The 20,325-nt window shown below is 44.3% G+C and overlaps 1 protein-coding gene across 7 annotated transcripts in view; it reads left to right on the top strand.

Annotated features, from left to right (window-relative positions):
* Positions 1–20,325, top strand: part of ELN (elastin) — a 535,722-nt gene that overhangs the window by 350,056 nt on the left and 165,341 nt on the right. For all 7 annotated transcript variants that reach the window (XM_030186281.1, XM_030186283.1, XM_030186277.1 and 4 more), the window contains 2 exons: positions 12,110–12,151; positions 13,823–13,885. In XM_030186281.1, the coding sequence (XP_030042141.1) occupies positions 12,110–12,151; positions 13,823–13,885 (105 nt within the window). The remainder of the gene's footprint in view (positions 1–12,109; positions 12,152–13,822; positions 13,886–20,325) is intronic.

Genomic DNA, 20,325 nt, shown 5'->3' with positions numbered 1-20,325 from the left:
CAGCCCAAGACCAATCACATATAAAAGGCAGTTTTACACGTAAACTCAGACCGTACGGCAAATGTAAGCCACATTGAGCCTGCAAATTGGTGGGAAAATGTGGGATACAAATGCTACAAATAAATAAATAAATAAAATAAAGTCCAGGAAACAGAGGACCTGAAAGGGAACAGGGCAGATCAAGGAGTTAGAAAGACTGAACAACTGGCCTGCTTTTATGATCTTAAATACCAATAGAAGGATTTCAAATGTAACTGTATGTAATATTAGGAGGCAGTGATTGACATGCAATAAAGGCAGGGCCGTGCTGATGCTGTAAGCGCCGCAGGGGGGCGCTTGCCTTCGAGGGGCGCCACTGCCCTGCCGTCCTGCCTGCTCACTTGCAAAATCTTTCACCTGAACTTGTGATTCTCCTATCTCCGCTGCCCTCCCCTTTTCATGCAAAGGAGCAGTATTAATTGAGGCAGGCATGCTCTTCAAGTTACGTGAAAATACAACCAGATTGCTATTTATGCTTCGGTTTGGGGCTAGCTCCTCAGTCAGGGTGAGTTTCAGAGCTTGACACAGCATTCAAATTAAAGAGAACCTGAAATTTTAAAAGTGCTAAAAATAAGTTTTAAAAGTATTTGTCTTAAATCTAATTGCAGAATTCAGGTGCTGGGAGTCTGTACTTGGTTGTCATATGCTCAGATTTGTTTAAATCATATGCAAATTAGTCCGGTGTTTTTCACTAAACATTCCCATGAGTGTCTGTATGTTAATCTGCATTCAAATAGAGCTCTCTGATTGGATGATCAGCTTCTATTAAGAAATCTGCCGGGAAGTGAACAGAGTGAGAGCTGTCCTTTGCCAAGAGAGACATCCAGCTGTGACTTCCTGTGTTTGTTGACTGAAGTTATAAAAGAGTGCCTGATTGTGGTAAATGAGAAAATATAAGTGAAAAGAGATTGGTGGCGATTGAAGTTTCTCTAGTGAGGAAAGGATCTGAATATTTCAGGATTACTTGAAGTTTATGAAGAATAGAAAAGGGTGAATTTCAGTTTAAGAGTGTTTAAATCCTATAAGCTATATAAAGGCTAGGTAGATTTAAGTGACTGTAAGCAAGGAAACCTTAATATTTGATCTGAAATAAATATTTGATCTGTGATAGTTGATCAGAGATAAATGTTTGATCTGAATTATATCCTTTGGTGCAAAGGAGATTAGAATGCAATAGAGTATTTCTTTCTGTTTACCAGTACAGTCAAATAATTCCATTCCACTTAAATAATTTTTTGTTATATATATGAGGGAGTACTAGTATCTGGATTTATTGTAAATCAAATTGATTCCATTCACAGGAATTCATATTCACCTTCATGCATTCATCCGATATTATCTTTTAAGGATGAAGTTTTATTTTATGTTCACTCTGTCTCTTGTGAGCTGAGCACAGTTAGTTTCCTCGGCTGGCACGACTACATATTAGAGGTATTTTGATACTGTGTGAAGTTTTACCACAGACGGGTGACATATATAAAACATTCTCCTTGGATAGGATGTGATATGTGAAAATACATTTTGCTTTAATGAAATTGCTAAACTTTAGAGTCAGAGACTTATCAATGAGGGATACATACAGTGCTATTTTTTCCTGAGGTCCGGCTTACTTGCCTGCTCCCTTCTGTTCCTGCTCTGCTGGACGGCGGGGGGGGGGGGCCCCGCCAACCGATAGTCTGCAGGGGGGGCACCAGAGACCCTAGGCACGGCCCTGAATAAAGGAGTGATGTAGTCAAATCATTCAAAGGAGAGCCAACAAAATGATGCAGGGCTTAAAGCGTAAGCGTTCACTGAGGAAGTGCAGGAGCTGTGCTTGTTTATGATTGTTTAAACGTGCTACACTGCTTAATTTTACAGGTCTCAGCGGTTTACATAATAAAACAGTGTAAGATCGCATAAGAAGAAAAGGAACTCCTTTTATGATAGGACAATCCTAAATACCCAATCCACAGCATCAGGAGCATTTCATATTTAATATGTTACATTTACAGAAAGTCTTTCAGATGTGGCTCAGTGCGTTTAAACCATCCTTGATACCTGTGAGCCAAAAACTTGAAGAAAAAAGTGTGTTTTCAACATTATTTTAAAAGAGGCCTCAGCCCTTAATGGAATTGGTAATCGATTCCATAAACTGGGCACCAGCCTAAAAAAAGCACGTTTATGACATGACACTGGTACGTAGGGTATCATTTAAACTCATTCCAATAATGAACAGGAAACGTATAGGGCCCTGTTTACTAAGGCGCATTAGAGTTTTTAACGCGCCTTCAATTAGCGCATGATAACCGTGTAGGCGCCTATAGGGATGTTGTAGGTGTGTACACGGCTAATGTGTGTACATGGTTAATGCACGTTGAAGATGGTAACGCGCCTATAACGCAGCTTAGTAAACAGGACCCGTAGTGTATGAACAGGGGAGCAACTCTATCGTACTTGTGAGCAACCACCCAAGAATCGAATGGAGGAATTTTGTATTGTCTATAATCGTCTTATATTTGACACAGACACACCTGCTTATACCAGGCTCCCATAACCAATAGATGATATTAAAAGAGCATGAATTAAAAGTGTGTAAGGCTGCTTCATCAAGGACATGCTTTAATGACCTCTTTTTACCATTGTTGTAGAGATTTGTTCAGTAAATGTCAGCTGATAATCTATCAATATCCCAAGATATTGAAAAGTATCTAGGACAGGGCTCAACAAATCCTGGGTGTCAGGGCTATGGCGCCTAAAAATTATGCCCATGGGTCTGGAATTTTGTGCCCTTGTGCAGTTTATTTGCTGCTGCTGCTTCATCATCACCACCACCAAACAGGTCTTTTGCAGAGCGCAACTCAGCTTTAGTTCACATCGTGTGCTACAGGAACTTCTGACACTGGTCTCGAGGTCCAAATCTCTCACTGTCTCAGGTCTTATGAGATTTAGAACCACGCGACCAGCATCAGGGTTCATGCAGCACATGATGCAAACGTCAGCTGACTTGTGCTGCAGAGGAAGGCCTGCTTGGGTCTGCAGAGCTGAAGCAGGAGGGCATTATGACTGGAGCAGAACAATGCTGGGAGTCTGACTGGGGAACATTGGACATGCTGAACAGGAAGAAAAAATAAAAACATAGGGTCTGGAGAGGCCAAGGGTGGCCTATCCCAATGCTGGAGATTTACCACCACAATGCTGGAGACTGAAGGCCAGTGAGTGAGAATTTTCTCACAGGCCCCAGCCATGTCTGAAACTAGTTCTGGCAGGTGCACATTCCAAAAACTGACATATTCCAATCAATAAATAGAAAATAACAAAAAATCTTTTTTCTGTGTTTGTTGTCTGGTCATTTTATTTTTCTTATTATGTTGGTCGTAGACTCTGCTTTCTTCTTTCTTCTAACTGTCCACCATCTATTTTCTGTCTTTATACTATTCAGGTAGTCACTGAACCCAGCCTCTGCTCATAGGCCCATTCTCAGTCTGGCAGGTCCAGGCCCTCAGACAACTAAGAACAGAAAGTGTCTCTTGGCATTTCTGTTGCCAGCTGCAGACATTATTCGTGCCAACCATATCTAATGCTGTAGCATTGCGAGAGTGACCTCTCAGTAGGAGATCAGAGACTGTTCCTTGGCAATCACAGTCTCTTGTGAGAAATACTGTATGTCATAAAGAATATGTCTTATGCTGGAACTTTCTGTTACAAAAACTAAAATTCTGGGGGTTTTTGACAGATTACGCCCTTTCTCCTGCATATCTATAATCCCTGAGAAGGACCCTGGGAGTTTTGGGCCTGTCAGATAAAGTAGCCTCTGTAGTTTTGCTGCTAATGGCTTCAAAACTTCTTAAATAATTTAGAACCAGGTAACTTGATTCCTTTTCTAATTAAACATTTACAGATCAGTTGGATAACAAGGCACTACAAGTTAGACACCCAAAATTATACAGACTGTGAGCATATTCTGTAAGAACACTTAAATGTGCCTACATTTAGACAGGACACTTTCATGTCAATAGCAGGCGTAAATGTGCGCTAATAAATGCAGCACTTCAGCTTGTAACTTACAGTATTCTGTACATGATGCCCATTATATTGAACACTTCCATTTTTCACCCATGCTCCTCCCCCTGTGAAAGCCCCCCTCCCTGAATTTATGCATTAAGGCAGTTGTGTGTGTAAAGTTACAGAACACTGCTGACTGTGCAGCTAGCACTTCCATATGAAACAGTAAGTGCTAGTAGGTTGCTTTCGCAATTGATGCGTAACTTTCGGTGATATGTTATAGGATGAGGAGGTTAGGGCTTGGTTCTGTAAGCCCAGAACTGAGAAATGACTCTTTTGAATAAGGCCCTTGAAGGGTAACTCTATGAGCCACGCACTCACATTTATTATTCCTGGGAGAATTCTGCGCAAAAGTTTTGAAAATTCTGCACTGTTTATTTGTAGTGTTTTTGCACAGAATTTCCCCATCCTAAGGCACAAAATTTCCTCTTCAAGGTCCAGCCTCCCCCACCTTCCCCAATGACACACTCACCTTTGTCTGCTCCCCCCCCCCCCCCCCTCCTGGAGCTGACTCTCCACCTCCGCCACAGAGATCGTGCAGGAGGAGGAGGAGGAGGAAATGAACCACTGCACATCGGGTCACTTCCTCCTCCTCCTCTGCCAGCTTAAACTCGACCCCCGCAGTTCATATAAACAGTCTTGTCTAAGCCAGCAGAGAAGGAGGAGGTGACCCAATGTAAAAGCAGTCCACTTCTTCCTCCTCCTCCTGCCATACGACCTCTGCAGGGCAGGTGGGAAGAGAGACCCAATGCTGGCAGAATTCTCTTACCCTTCTTCCTACCATGGTCCATATCCTTCTCTTCCCCTCACTTTCCCGGTCTTCTTTAAAATTTATTTCCCTTCTCAGATGAACCTCGGCATGGCAGTCCTCACAAACTGCCTGCAGCTGCCCTGAAACTTCTCCTCTGCCGTGATCTGCCCAGGCAAAAACAGGAAGTCGCTTCAGAGGGGGGCGGATCACGGTATCGCGGCAGAGGAAACGTTTCTGGGCAGCCACAGGCAGCTTGTGAGGACACTTACTGCACTGGGGCCCCTTTGAGAATGGAAATTGATTTTTAAACACGATCGGGAAGGTGAGGGGAAGGGAGGAGGAGATGGTCTGTGGTGGGGAGAAGGGGAAGAGATGCTTGGGCTGTGGGGCCCCCTAGAGCTGTAGGGACCAGGGCAGCTGCCCTGTTTGCCCTCATCCCCTGACGCCAGCCCTGGTGGCCTTACAGGAGCAGGCCACACAAGGATATTACAATGTTTACAGACTAGTTGTTGTGCTTGATTCCCCCCTCCCCCAATCTATAAGGGCCTTTACCCAACACTTACCTCTACCTGCACCCATTGTGTGACTTCAGTTTGTCCTGGCTCCAGGCTCTCCATTGTTCACATTACCATATGACACGTGTGCATATGTGTGCAAATATGCAAATAAGTGCCAAGATGCTGCCTAAGCACTATTCTGCAAACACCTGCATAACTTACATTAGGGCTATTTGCAAGGGGGTGTACACAGGGGAGGAGCATGGGTAGGACATAGGTGGGGTTTTCGCTTTCACATATAACTTACAGAACTCTAGAAGCTATGCATATCTATCCCTGCTGCATTTCAGCACTTGTACCCTACACCATGTCTGCCCAGGCAAGCTACAGTTCTGTCATTCTGTTGATCCCTACTTTATCTAGAGTTCTGTTCTAGGAATCCACCTCCTTCTCCATGTAAAAGTATTTTCTTATTATTCATTTTAAGATTCCTTCCTTTTCATCTTTTTTTAGCTTTTTATTGTACAGAAAATGTTCCCATCTGGTACCTTGTTGAAGTCCGCAAGATACTGAATGTTTATATTGTATTTTCTCTTTTCTTCCTATTTTTTTAGAGAGAGGATGGGGACACATAAAAATAAATAAACAAACTTCAAAATTGACCCAGGTCGATTCAGGGAAAAATGGGTAGTGCTTGGACACAGGCATAATACAGGGCAGGCATGAAGGTACATCCGCCACTCCCCCTCCCCAAATATTGCAGGTGCTAATGCAGAATTGGTCCTTCTTCCCCACTGCTAATGGGCCTTCCTTATCCTTTCCTCTACCAAAATAAGCAGGCAAAGGTATGGCAATGGGGAAAAGGGTGGGCCAGCAGATCAAATATCACTTCAGTAGTTAATATTCTCCCTCCAATGATTATGTCATTTGATTGCATCAAAATCATTATTGCCTGTCAAAATTATTATTGCCTTGGAATTACTATTGACACCAACCTAACCCTGGAGAGCCAAGCCTCTGCCACCACGAAGAAAATGTTCCATGCAATGTGGAAACTCAAACGGATCAAACAATTCTTCCCAAGGGAAACTTTCCATAACATAATTCAAACAATGGTACTATCACATGTTGACTACTGTAACGCCGTATATGCGGGATGCAAAGAACAGATCTTAAGGAAACTCCAGACCACGCAGAACACGGCAGCTAGACTCATTTTTGGAAAGACAAGATTCGAAAGTGCTAAACCCCTACGCGAAATACTGCACTGGCTACGTCAAGGAACGAATAGCCTTCAAAATTTGCACTCTGGTCCACAAAATAGTCCATGGTCTGGCCCCAACCTACATGACCGAACTTACCAACTTACCAACTAGAAACATCATCGAAACATCAAGAACGTTTCTAAACCTGCATTACCCAAACTGTAAAGGACTAAAATACAAATCAACATGTGCATCCAGCTTTTCCTACCCAGCTCTGGAACGCTTTACCTAGAAACATTAGAACTGTGAACACCCATCTAAAATTTCAAAAAGACCTCAAGACTCACCTCTTCCGGAAAGCCTACCCAGCAGACCTGAACTAATTCATGAACAATGCATCACATCTTTCGATCTAAGAAATGAACAATACCCCTTCCACATAATCCTATTACTTCAAACTGTACGAATTTTACCACTCCAGTTATAATTAAGTGTACTTCTACCCTTATCCTACTCTTTATTGCTCACTAGAAGCTGTAGTCCCATCCCCTGAGACTTATCAGCCTCATTGGGATTACTTTTCTCTATATGCTACTACTAGCCGTTGAGCCCGTAAAACGGACTGGTATTGGGGTTTTCCTTCCTTCCTTCCTTCCCCCTCCCCCCCCCGAGGTCGCCACCGCTACCGTTCCCCCCCCCCCCCCGGAGTCGTCGCCGCCGCCATCCCTCCACCCGGCCCCGGGCCCTCTCTCTCTCCGCTACTAAACTTACACATCCATTCACCAGAACGCAGCACGCACATCAGCTGAGCTGCCATCGGCCCTTCCTTCTCTGCCTGTGTCCCGCCCTCCTGTGACGTAACGTCAGCGAGGGCGGGACACAGGCAGGGAAGGAAGGCCGACGGCAGCTCAGCTGATGTGCGTGCTGCGTTCCGGCGAATGGATGTGTAAGTTTAGTAGCGGAGAGAGGGCCCGGGCCGGGTGTGTGTGTGTGTGGGGGGGGGGGGGGTAACGGTAGCGGCGACCTCAGGTGGGTGGGTGGGGGGGGGGGGAGCGGGTATCAACCTCAGCGGCGCAGTTTCCCTCTCTGTCCCGCCCTCGTCATCACGTATTGACGCGGGGGCGGGACAGAGAGGGAAGTCTCTACTGCGCATTTGCGAGTGAGTCGGTCACTCGCCGTTTATATGTTTGATATATTCATCCCAGAGTTGTATTCTCTTTTCCGGAACCTTATCAGCTTCCTTGCACCTACTGTTACTCTATTTTCCACTCTGTATATATTCCCGGAGTTGGTACTCTCCTCTCCGGAACCTGTAAGCCACATTGAGCCTACTGCTATGCAAGAAAATGTGGGATACAAATGTAATAAATAAATGTCATTTGATTGCATCAAAATCATTATTGCCTGTCAGTTCTACCACCATTACCCCTTTCACCAGGGCCTGTGGTCCACTGAGATCCTAAATCTAATGTAGTTCCCTTATACCTTGGTTCTAGGACCTGTGAGCTCCTAGCCTCCTACTAATGATTCCTCCTTCCAGCTCCTACTAGCAATACATCTCTCCAGCTCCATCTAGTGATATCTCTTTCCAGCTGCTACTAGTGATACCTCTGTACAACTCCTACCAGTAATACCTCCCTCCAACTCCTACTAGTGAAACCTCTCTACAGCTCCTACTAGCAATACCTCCCTCCATCTCCTGCTAATGATACCTCTTTCCAGTCCGTACTAGTGATACCTCCCTCTAGCTCCTACTAGTGATAGGTAATTTGTCACACTACCTGACGACCATGAGGTAGTAGTGCAAGATGATGATCCCCATGACTCTTTTCAGTTTGGTGTATAGTGGCCTTTCTCTTCATAAAAGACTTAAGCCATCAGATTTCTGTATCCCAGATGAATGAGTACAGTTGTCATACCTTTGTCCATTGTAGTGTGAGGGGTGGTGTGTAAATATTATCACCTTGAGGCTAGATTATTGTAGCATCATCTATGTGGGCATTCTTCAATATCAGATTAAACATCTTCAGTTATTATAGAATACAGCAACAAGAGTCCTCTGTAAGGCCGGTAGATATGACCACATTTCTCCTATTCTCAGGAGAATAGAAAACCCCATCCATTACCATTTTCAATTTAAAATAATTACTTTGACTCATTGTGCACTGTAGGAGGGACTTCCATCTTACTTGTCTTCTTTGATGACCCCACGTGTTCCTGGCTATTCTCTCCACACTATTTCATGAACAATGTTTGGTCCTCCACTCTCCTGCCCGTTCCCAACTAGAGTCTACCCAACAATCCACTTTTTTTTCTGCACCTTTATAGTGGAATGCTCTTCCAGCTTCTCTAAGAAACGAATTATCCTTAACGAAATTTAAGGTTTTGCTGAAATCTCATCTGTGTACTGTGGATTTAAGTTAGTGATTTCTGGTTGGATCTTCGTGAGTCAGCTTGCCCGGAATTGACTTCTGTTTGTTTGAAATTGCTGTCTTCTGGTTGTGTGATGCTGTCCTATTCTCAGTGGAGTTCCTTTTTCTTTTTCTTATTTTATAATAATTGTGTTTTATTATGTAAACCGCTCTGACCTGCCTGTCAGAAAAAGCAGTATAGCAAGATTTTATGAAACATAAACATTGTGTTTTCAAACAGTAGGGATAAGCAGGTTCCTTGGAGATCTTGCTTTTCCTAATGTGATAGTGAAACAGCACTTCCCACTGGCAGGGCTGTAGGTGGCGAACTTTTGCTCAGCTTAGAGGGAACAGTACCTTGTGGAGAGTTATTGCATCTACCATTCTCCAGTCTCTTCCCATCTCTCTTGTTTCCAGTAGTAATTTGAACAGAGCACTGAAGGGAGGATTCAACCTCTTCTTAAGCTTCTGCAAAATTTTAGAATGCATCTCACTGGCTCCATTGCCTTGTCTTTAGTTGTGCAAATACCTTAGCCCCCTTTCTAAAGTAGGGCACCTAAAGTGACATATGCACATATACCCCCAGGTCCTATATAGATCGCCAAAATGTGGGCATGGCTCCCAGATGCGTGCGGAAACTAATTAGTCAATTATGTGTTAACAGTCAATTATTGGAGTTAATTGGCACTAATTCTGATTTACACATGCATGTGCCTATGCGCTATTCTGTAACACAGGGTGCCTAAATTTCATGACATGCAACTTAAAAGGAGGTGTGGCCATGGGCAGGTCAGGGACATTCCCAGAAATTAGGCACAATGTTATAGACTACTTGGATTTTCGGGACCAACTGCCATCAGTTGGGCGCCAGGATTTATACCAGGTTTCAGCAGGCGTAAGTCCTCTTGCCCAAAGTTGGGCGCAGGAATTGGCGCTAAGCGCTATTCGATAAAGGTTGTGTAGCACTAAGCAACCTTTATAGAATTGGTGCCTAAGTTTGGACGCCATTTACTGAATCTGGTCAATAATTCTCAATTACATATGTAAGTGCGAGCTGTGCACTTGAAGGTATTCTATAACGTGATTACACAACTGCCTTATTATGTAAATGAAATGGGCATACAAATGGGCGGAGCATGATATCAAGATTTGTAATACAGTGGATACCCCGGAGGGAGTAGAAGACATTAATATGGATCTGCAAAAGTTGAAGAATGGTCTAATGTTTGGCAATTAAAATTCAATGCAAATAAGTACAGACTGATGCACTTAGGAAGTAGAAATCCAAGACAGACATCTGTGTTAGGCAGAGAGAAGCTGATATGAACAGACGGGAGAGAGACCTTGGGGTCTGCGCTGCGTAACCCTAGTAGCGCTTTAGAAATGTTAAGTAGTAGTAGTAGTGATAGTATCTGAGGATCTGAAGGCAACAAAACAGTGTGACAAGGCGGTGGCCTTATCCAGAAGGATGCTAGGCTATATAGAGAGAGGTGTAACCAGCAGTTGATACCCCTGTACAAGTTGTTGATGAGGCCCCACTTGGAATATTGTGTTCAGTTTTGGAGGCCTTATCTTGCTAAAGATGTAAAAAGAGTTGAAGCAGTCCAGAGGAAGGCAACGAAAATAATATGGGGCTTGTGCCAAAAGACATATGAGAACAGACTGGAGGACCTAAATATGTATACTCTAGAGGAGAGGAGGTACAGGGGAGATATGATACAGATGTTTAAATACTTGAAAGGGAAAATGATAAAACTAGAGCACATGAATTGAGGATGCAGGGTGGTAGACTTAGGAGTAATGTCAGAAAATTCTTTTTCATGGAGAGGGTGGTTGCTGCCTGGAATGACTTCTTCAGTGGTGGAATTCAAAAAGGTGTGGGATGAACACAGAGGATCTCTAATTAGAAAATGAATGGTATGAAAAAAACAAAACTTAAAGGGTTGCATATGTGTTTGCATGTGGTGCTTAGATGGCAACTCTGGCAGTAAAAACTAAGGCTGGTGCTGGGGTGGCTTGTACAGTCTGAGTCCTGCATATGGCGATCCAGTTTAGGATGGGCTGAAGAGAGTTTCAACAGAAACTCCAGTAATTTGGAATGTGAGGACAGTATCCCGTAAATGACATGACAGATTTGGATAGGCTGGAGTGGGTTTTGACGGCAACTCCAGTAGTTGGAACATAAGGGCAGAGCCAGGTGGACTTCTACAGTCTATGTCCCAGAAACACCAAAGAAAGGCCATGATCTCACTTTTATTGTTGATTTAATCTTGAATTGATGAATGTGACTGTTAGGCAAACTGGATGGACCATTCAGGTCTTTATCGGCCGTCACTTACTATGTTACTATGGGCGTGTCTCCTACTTATTCACACAACTTATAGAATACTGTAAATTGTGCACTTAAGTGATGCATTTATGCCTGCTATTGACATGACATAAGTGGGTGTCTTTAAATGTGTGTACACCAATATCAACTCTTGTTGGGATTCTGTAATGGAACTTGGCACCCAGATGCTGCTATAGAATTAGCGTTCAGCGTGTGGCATCGAGGCACCTAAATTGTGGTGCTCAGTTATAGAGTTTTGTGTAGAAGCTTCATCCTCAATTAATGAGAGTGTGTTCACTCCACAGTCCCTCGTGTCCATCGTCTTTTCTCTTTGGTCCACTAATGTGCACACCAGACAGAAATATTGCTTGAAGACATGTGATATGTGGATGTGTTTCTTCTGAGAATGGATGTCTATGTGAGAGGTACCATGATATCTGGGAGGGTTCCTATGAGAAGCGAAGAAGTAGGATGGGATACCTTTGTGCTGATGTGTGTAAATCTTACACATTGTGCTTTTCCTAAGCATTTAAGTCATTGTAAGATCAGTAGTGTAGCCAGAGAGCAGATTTTGGGTGGGCACTAAATGTCCTCTCCACCCCTGCCCTGCCCCATCCCTCTCGAGGCATGCCCCACCTCACCCTGCTGTCACATGCAACTTTTACAAGAAACTAAGTATGTGAGCTGGCGGGGATCCCCAAGCCTGCCAGCTGAAGATCTCTCTGAAGGCGCCCAGAAACTCCTGTGCACAGCTTGGTAGGCAGCAGCTGCTTCCTGAGGTCATTGTTGATTGCTAGGGATCAAGATATGTTGAACAACTTTATTTCTTTTGCCAGGTGGCTACGGATTGCCCTACAGTACTGGAAAGCTGCCTTATGGTAAGTGTTGTTATTCTTAAAAAATCTGGCTTATGACAGTTCTTAGTTCTCAAAGTTTTAAGTATAGACCATTTATCCTGATTTTTTAAAAATAATTAACTTTTTAAAAAACCTGTGAAAATCTGTTTTGTGCTGAAGATCAGTATTGTGCAGAATTCTACATCGCAGTTCCCCTACACAAAGGCTCTTAACCAATATCCTAAGACACTCTTTCAAGGTAAGAGCAAGACCCCCTTCTTTACCAGTGTCATCAATCCTTGCTCATAGTGGGAACCAGACCTTTGAGGAATATTTTCTTGCATGTTCTGAGATTTTCTGTGACTGTCTCTTGGCCAAAGAATGACTGTGATCTATGAGGAAAGCACAAAAAGCACACAAGGTCCTTCAAGACTGGGACAATCAAAGGTTCTTTATTCAAAGAAGACCCAACACGGGCCATGTTTTGACGAAAATCTGCCTGCATCAGGGGTCAATACAATGTCCAGAGCTCCTTAATGAATATTGCAGACAAATCTTTTAAAAGCAATACAGAAAAGTGTCTTTTCAAGTAGATATCTGTGCGTATACGGACAACAATACCAGCTCCTTTAGCTGTGCCGATTTTGTGAGAAACATCTTCGCTTGGAAAAAACTGGTTATCTACTTGAAGAGGCACTTTTCTGAATTGCTCTCTTCTGTCTGCAATATTCAATAAGGAGCTCTGGATGTTCTATTGACCCCTGATTTCAGGTATGGGTTAGTCAAAATTCAAGCTGCTACCAGGAAAAGTAATTGGATAAACTTAGGCCTGTCTTTTTACCATCCCAATTTTATCTGGGCAGTTACCTGGTTAGGAGACTGAATATCACCACCAACCCCAATTGCGTGTGCAAATTTGGGAACACGCTCAGATTGTACATGCAATTTAAGCGCTTACAATCAATTATCAGTGCTAATTGGCAATAACTGGAATTTACGCACACATCTTTGTAGTCGCTGTTCTGTAAAGAAGTGTGCATAAATTTTTCCATGCGGATCCAAAAAGGGGCATGGACATAGGAGGGGCATGAGCGGGTTGCGGGAGTTTCTAGGATTTGTGCACAGTATTATAGAATTCAGAAGATCTGCACCTAATTTAGGCCAGGGTTCAGTTGGTGAAAATCCTTGCACCTAAAATTCAGTGCAGATCCTGATGCTAAGCTGTTTACAAATCCCAACTTTGAGCGCAGTTTATGGAATAGTGCTTAGCATACTTTTTTTTACGCCCAAATTTAAAGAATTGATTCCTATCTGGGTAATTCTTGGCTCCGCCCTACTCCACCTTTAGACCACCCTAGTACTATTTGGATAGTGTTGAGACGATCTGATCAGATATTCAGCGGCATTATCCAGATAAACACTGAAAATCTGGATATGGACCTGGTCAGCTGGACTTACCTGAGTAGGAGCTGTTCTGCCTGTTAAGTCCTACTAAATATCAACACCCATGTTTTCTGTAACACACTGATACAGTGGGAAAAGAGTCTGCAGAAAAAGAAATCCCTGTTAAAGATTCTTTAAGGTACATCATCTCGGTGGAACTCCATTGGTATCTGCTGCTGCAGCAGATTTCTTTATAGAGGGTGACGTCACTTGTTTATCCTCCCATGAGTTAAGATGATTTTCCACTAATTCTTTGGTGGCTGCTTTCAGGTTATGGCCCTGGAGGCTTGGGAGCTGGAGCAGGAGGAAAAACAGGATATCCTACTGGGACAGGTATGATTCTGCATCCAGAAATTGAATCCTTATGTAATAATAAAGCTCTGACTAACTGATCTACCTTCTGAGCTCATTGAAGAAAGAATTAGAATATCTGAACTACACTATGGAATATTTACAGCTATCTAAGATACCCCTTGCTTAATGAGCCATAGGCTATACTGGAGCTCCAAAGAGGGGGGGGGGGATAGCCCCTGCTGCAGGTGAGAACCATGAATGTGGCTCAGTTAAAAAAATAAAAGTTTGCCCACCGCTGGACAAAAGTCTAGAATGCATTGAAAATAGACAAAGTAATTTTACAACAGGGGCTTAGACCGGGAAGGTACAAAGGCTTACATGTTGCTACTAAAAAGCTGTGCATAAAATGTACACCTATTCCAAAGCCATACTAACTTGCTGCATTGCCAGTAGAAATCTGTACACAGGTATGTATTAAATACTCTTCAACTTCACCAATAAGACTAGTTCTTTTCACCTTCATCAGTCAATTTTCACAAGGGCCTAGACTACACTTATTGTTGTGCTCAGTGAAATTCATAGTTTTCTTGAGACCAGAAGAGCAACTCTGATTGTCTCTTTGGACATCTCTTCAGTGTTCAACCTGGTAGATCATAACTTCCTTTCTTCACTGTTGGTCTTTCCATGTATCTGTTGATGCTGCTAGCCTGCGAGGTACTGCAAGGATCAGTCCTTGCTCCTTTTCTATTCAGTTTCTTTTTCCCCCTTCTGGCTAGCCTGGTGCAAGACCAAAGCATTAATGGTTTCTATTACACAGATACTGCCCCATTAATACATACCTTGATGCTGTTTCCTCTTAGATCAATAATAAGCACCTCAAGCTTATCCCAAGACCTTGGCCTCATTGATTACTGGCAGATCATCCCTTCCTTCTATTCCCCTCCCCCCTTCAGAGTTCTTACCATTCCACTAGTATTATTAAGGGCCCTGTTTACTAAAGCGTGTTAGCATTTTCAACACGCCTACAATTAGTGCGCGAGCTGTGTAGGTGCCCATAGGGATACTGTAGACGCATACATGGTTATCACACGTACATGGTTAATGCACATTAACAATGCTAATGCGCCTATAAATCGACTTAATAAATAGGGCCCTAAATATCTTGGGGTGATTGTTTACTTTAATTTAATTTGAGCATTTGTATTCCGATTAACTAATAACAGTTCTAGGCAGATTTAAAAAAAAAAACGAGCATGTTTTCGATGGCTCACCAAATCTCATATAGTTCGTTATAACACTAATAATTTTACTGCAGTCATTGTTTATTACTTATGTTTGATTTATTCTTACTGTACACCACCTTGAATGAATTCCTTCAAAAAAGAGGTAAATAAATCCTAATAAATAAAATTTATAAAATAATATTTTATGGTAAACAGTTTCATAATTCATAGCCTTTTCCCAAGTTGCATTAAAAGTCTTCTTCAGTCGACATACAGGCTTCATAGAGATTATTTTATTCTTTATTTATCCACATTGCTTGATATACTGCAACAGGACCAATCAAGATGACTGTGATTTACAACAACAAACCAAGATAGGCAAAGTGTAGGGTAAGTGAGAGCAGGAAAAGGACAAGAGGAGAAAGTACAGATTATGGGATAGATGAGCTAAAAACTTTAGAAAACAGGTGAGTTTTGAGGAGAGACTTGAATTTTTGAAATGATGGCTCCAATCTGAGATGTAGAAGGAGGGAGATTTGCTTTTTCAGTATGGCCTTTGGTGCTCCAGCAGCCATGAAGGCTCCAGGACCCAATATCTTGCTTCAAACAATAGCCAGTCCTCCACAAGTAAAAGGCAGAATCCCAAACAACACTCCATGCTACCGATCCCAGGGATGGTAGTGGCTTTCCTCCTGTGTACCCATTGACAATTATTTTCAAAAGCATTTCTATGGATAAAATAGTGCTGTACCCATGGAAATGAGCTTTTAGAAACTGCCCACTCACTACTCAGGTAAAAGTGTATAGTGGACATGTTCATAGGTTGGGGAGGGTTTTGTACTAAAATGAATACTTTTGGAAAATTTAAGAAAAATTTAAACATATATGTTTGAATTAACCCTGAACATTGTATGTGACCAAGAGAAATAGTACAACTACTACTACTACTTAACATTTCTAGAGAGCTACTAGGGTTACGCAGCACTGTATAGTTTAACAAAGAGGGACAGTCCCTGCTCAAAGGAGCTTACAATCTAAAGGACGAAATGTCAAGTTGGGCAGTCTAGATTTCCTGAATAGAGGTATAGTGGTTAGGTGCCGAAGGCGACATTGAAGAGGTAGGCTTTGAGCAAGGATTTGAAGATGGGCAGGGAGGGGGCCTGGCGTATGGGCTCAGGGAGTTTATTCCAGGCATGGGGTGAGGCGAGGCAGAATGGGCGGAGCCTGGAGTTGGTGGTGGTGGAGAAGGGTACTGAAAGGAGGGATTTGTCTTGAGAGCGGAGGTTACGGGTAGGAACGTAAGGGGAGATGAGGGAAGAGAGGTAAGGAGGGGCTGCAGATCGAGTGCATTTGTAGGTTAGTAGGAGAAGCTTGAACTGTATGCGGTACTTGATCGGGAGCCAGTGAAGTGACTTGAGGAGAGGGGTGATATGAGTATATCGGTCCAGGCGGAAGATAAGACGTGCAGCAGAGTTCTGAACGGACTGAAGGGGGGATAGATGTCTAAGTGGGAGGCCAGTGAGGAGTAGATTGCAGTAGTCAAGGCGAGAGGTAATGAGAGAGTGGATGAGAGTTCGGGTGGTGTGCTCAGAGAGGAAAAGGCGAATTTTGCTAATGTTATAGAGGAAGAAGTGACAGGTCTTGGTTATCTGCTGGATATGCGCAGAGAAGGAGAGGGAGGAGTCGAAGATTACTCCGAGGTTGCGGGCAGATGAGACGGGGACGATGAGTGTGCCATCAACTGAGACAGATAGTGGAGGGAGAGGAGAAGTGGGTTTGGGTGGGAAGACAATAAGCTCGGTCTTGGCCATGTTCAGTTTCAGGTGGCGGTTGGACATCCAGGCAGCAATGTTGGATAAGCAGGCCAATACTCTGGCCTGGGTTTCTGCAGTGATGCCTGGTGTGGAGAGATAAAGCTGGGTGTCGTCAGCATAAAGATGATATTGGAAGCCATGAGATGAGATCAGGGAGCCCAGGGAAGAGGTGTAGATTGAAAAAAGAAGGGGTCCAAGGACAGATCCCTGAGGAACTCCAACAGAGAGCGGGATGGGGGTGGAGGAAGAACCATGAGAATGTACTCTGAAGGTACGGTGGGAGAGATAAGAGGAGAACCAGGAGAGGACAGAGCCCTGGAACCCAAATGAGGACAGTGTGGCAAGAAGTAAATTGTGATTGACATGTCAAAAGCGGCGGATAGGTTGGATTTGGCAAGGAACATGTCATTGCAGACTTTAGATAGTGCCGTTTCTGTCGAGTGTAAGGGGCGAAAGCCAGATTGAAGCGGATCGAGGATGACATGAGAGGAGAGAAAATCAAGGCAACGGCTGTGAACGGGAGCGTTCAAGTATCTTGGAAAGGAAGGGTAGGAGAGAAATGGGGCGGTAGTTGGAGGGACAAGTAGGGTCAAGTGATGTTTTTTTGAGGAGTGGTGTGACTACAGCATGCTTGAAGGTGTCAGGGACAGTTGCAGTGGAGAGAGAGAGGTTGAGGATATGACAGATGGGGGGGGTGTCAGTAGGAGAGATGGTGTTAAGTAAGTTGGTGGGGATGGGGTCAGAGGAACAAGTGGTGCATTTCGAGGAGGAAAGAAGATGAGCGGTTTCCTCTTCGGTGATATCAGGAAACGAGGAAAAGGAGGCCTGGGTTGGTTGGTTGAGGGAGTGGGTTATATGGTGAAATAGGGTTATAGGGTGAAATAGTAAATATAAGCACATAGCTTCCCTGGGCAAATTCTCAAAGCAGAGATACACACATAATTTCGCTTTGAAAATACAGCCAAGATCAGTAAAAAACACTATAGAAGACTGAAACTGATTCTGAAAATCTGAAAAGTGCTTTAATAGCATGGAATAAGAAACAGGCTTTCAGTCCCTGTGCTGTCATACAACTTGGGAACTGTAGACTGGCCTCATAAAAATCTTTAAAAACTGGATATAAGAACAGGTCCATTGCATCGCTTCCAGTGCCCCCCCCCCCCCCCCCCCCCGCGGGTTCAGCATCTCTTCCTCCCTTGGACTGGCATCTCTCCCGCTCCCCCTCCCCCCCGATCAAGTCTGTCTCCCCCTCCCCATGGGTCCAGCACTGCTTCCTCACATTTCTCACTCCCCCATGGTTCTGTAAAGTTTTATATTGGCAGCATTACAAGCTGCCTTCAGCCAGCCCCTGGGTCTTCCCTCTGCCTGCCGCATCTTGCCCAGAGAAAATTGCATCAGAGGAGGCAGGATATGGCAGAGGAAAGACCCAGGTTGTGATGCTGTTACTGCTGCCGGCAGTAACCAACGTAAATTGTACAGGACTGTGGGGGAATGAGAAATGAGGGAGCAGTGCTGGAACCATGGGGGGGGGGGGGGGAGGAAAGGGGAGAGACCAGACCGGGAAGACGGGAGAAAAGGCTTAACCTGTAGAGCAGGTGAGGTCAGAGGCTAGGTATTTTGGCACCCTTAATCGCCAGCACCCTGGGCCAGAGCCTTACCTGGTCTATGTTCTAGATGTATGCCCCTTGTAAAATAGGAAATGCACAATATAAGTTTTAAGCCTACCCAAACCATGAATCTATATAAAATTTAATAAACAACAAACCCTTAATCTCTGCACTCCATTAAATTCTGTCTTCCTGATATTGTAACTTACACGTTGTGATAACTCCCACCGGGGCACCACCCTCTGGCTCTAGGGACCAAAGTTTTCCCTTCTGCTCTAGAAAGCTTCCCAGACCTTTTAGGACTGCCCATAATGTGACACGTGGAGGGGCATAATCGAATGTCGCCGGCGAAATAGATCGTCGGCGATCTATTTTGTTGGCGGCGCAATGGCTGGCTGGAACCGTATTATCGAAAAAAATGGCCAGCCATCTTTTTTTTCGATAAGACGGTTTAGGCCGGCCAAATGCCAGAGTTTGCCAGGTTTGAGATCGCCGGTTTTGTTTTTCAGCGATAATGGAAAAAAATGTCAGCCATCCCGAACCCGGCGAAATCCAAGGCATTTGGTCGTGGGAGGAGCCAGCATTTGTAGTGCACTGGTCCCCCTGACATGCCAGGACACCAACTGGGCACCCTAGGGGTCAGTGCTGTGGACTTCAGAAAAAGCTCCCACATGCATAGCTCTCTTACTTTGGGTGCTGAGCCCCCAAACCCCCCCACCAAAACCCACTACCCACAAATGTACACCACTACCATAGCTCTTAGGGGTGAAGGGGGCAACTACATGTGGGTACAGTGGGTTTTGGAGGGCTCCCATTTACCAGCACAAGTGTTACAGGTAGGGGGGGATGGGCCTGGGTCCGCCTGCCTTAAGTGCACTGCGGTACCCACTAAAAGTGCTCCAGGGACCTGCATACACGCAGGCCTCTAGGACTTGTTGCTGCTGTATAACCTTGGCACACCAGTTGACACCTGAAGACGAATCTCTTTGAAAAAGTCCTTTATTTGAATAAGCACATTTACTCACAGTTAACTGCAGATCAGAGGTTGTGGCCCACTGGCAAAAAGTCTCCCTGGTACTGAGATTAGCAGTAGGTCAGAGTTGGCAGAATGGTGTACAATGCCCTCTTTCAGCAACATTCAAGGTAATAACTAAGTTCTCTAACATGGGTAACACATGAAAGGGATCTAAAACTGGCTGACAAAAATGGCCACCCAGTTAGCAGGGGGAAAAGCACCATGGGAGTAGAGCCCACTACCCTACACCCACCACAATGCATTACTGATATGACTCTGCAGTGCACCTAAAAGAAAAGGTGTCACACTCACCCAAGAGCCACATCACAACCAGGGAAAGGCTGTCGGAGGATAGAACACATTCTGCTGTCATGGAGGTGGGTATGGCATTTGAGGCTGGCATAGAGGCTGGCAAAATATGTTTATAATTGTGCTTTTTACTGTGGGAGGGGGTTGGTGACCACTGGGGGAGTACGGGGAGGTCATCCCAGATTCCTTCTGGTGGTCATCTGGTCAGTTGGGGCACCTTTTTGAGGCTTGATCGTGAAAATAAAAGGGCCAAGTAAACCCGGCGAAATACTGATGAACGCCGCTTTTTTTTTCCATTATCCACGAAAGCCGGCCATCTGGTAGCCACGCCCATGCCCGCCCATGTCCCGCCTTCGCTACGCCACCGACACGCCCCCTTGAACTTTCGCCAGCGAGGCGACGGGAAAGCGGCAATGCTGTCAAAAAAGCCACTTTCGATTATACCGATTTGGCCGCTTTTGAGAGATCACCGGCCATCTCCCGATTTATGGCGGAAGATGGCCGGTGATCA

Source organism: Microcaecilia unicolor, chromosome 13, assembly GCF_901765095.1.
Source record: "Microcaecilia unicolor chromosome 13, aMicUni1.1, whole genome shotgun sequence".
NCBI classification, from domain to species: domain Eukaryota; kingdom Metazoa; phylum Chordata; class Amphibia; order Gymnophiona; family Siphonopidae; genus Microcaecilia; species Microcaecilia unicolor.
This window is presented reverse-complemented; position numbering and strand designations above follow the sequence as displayed.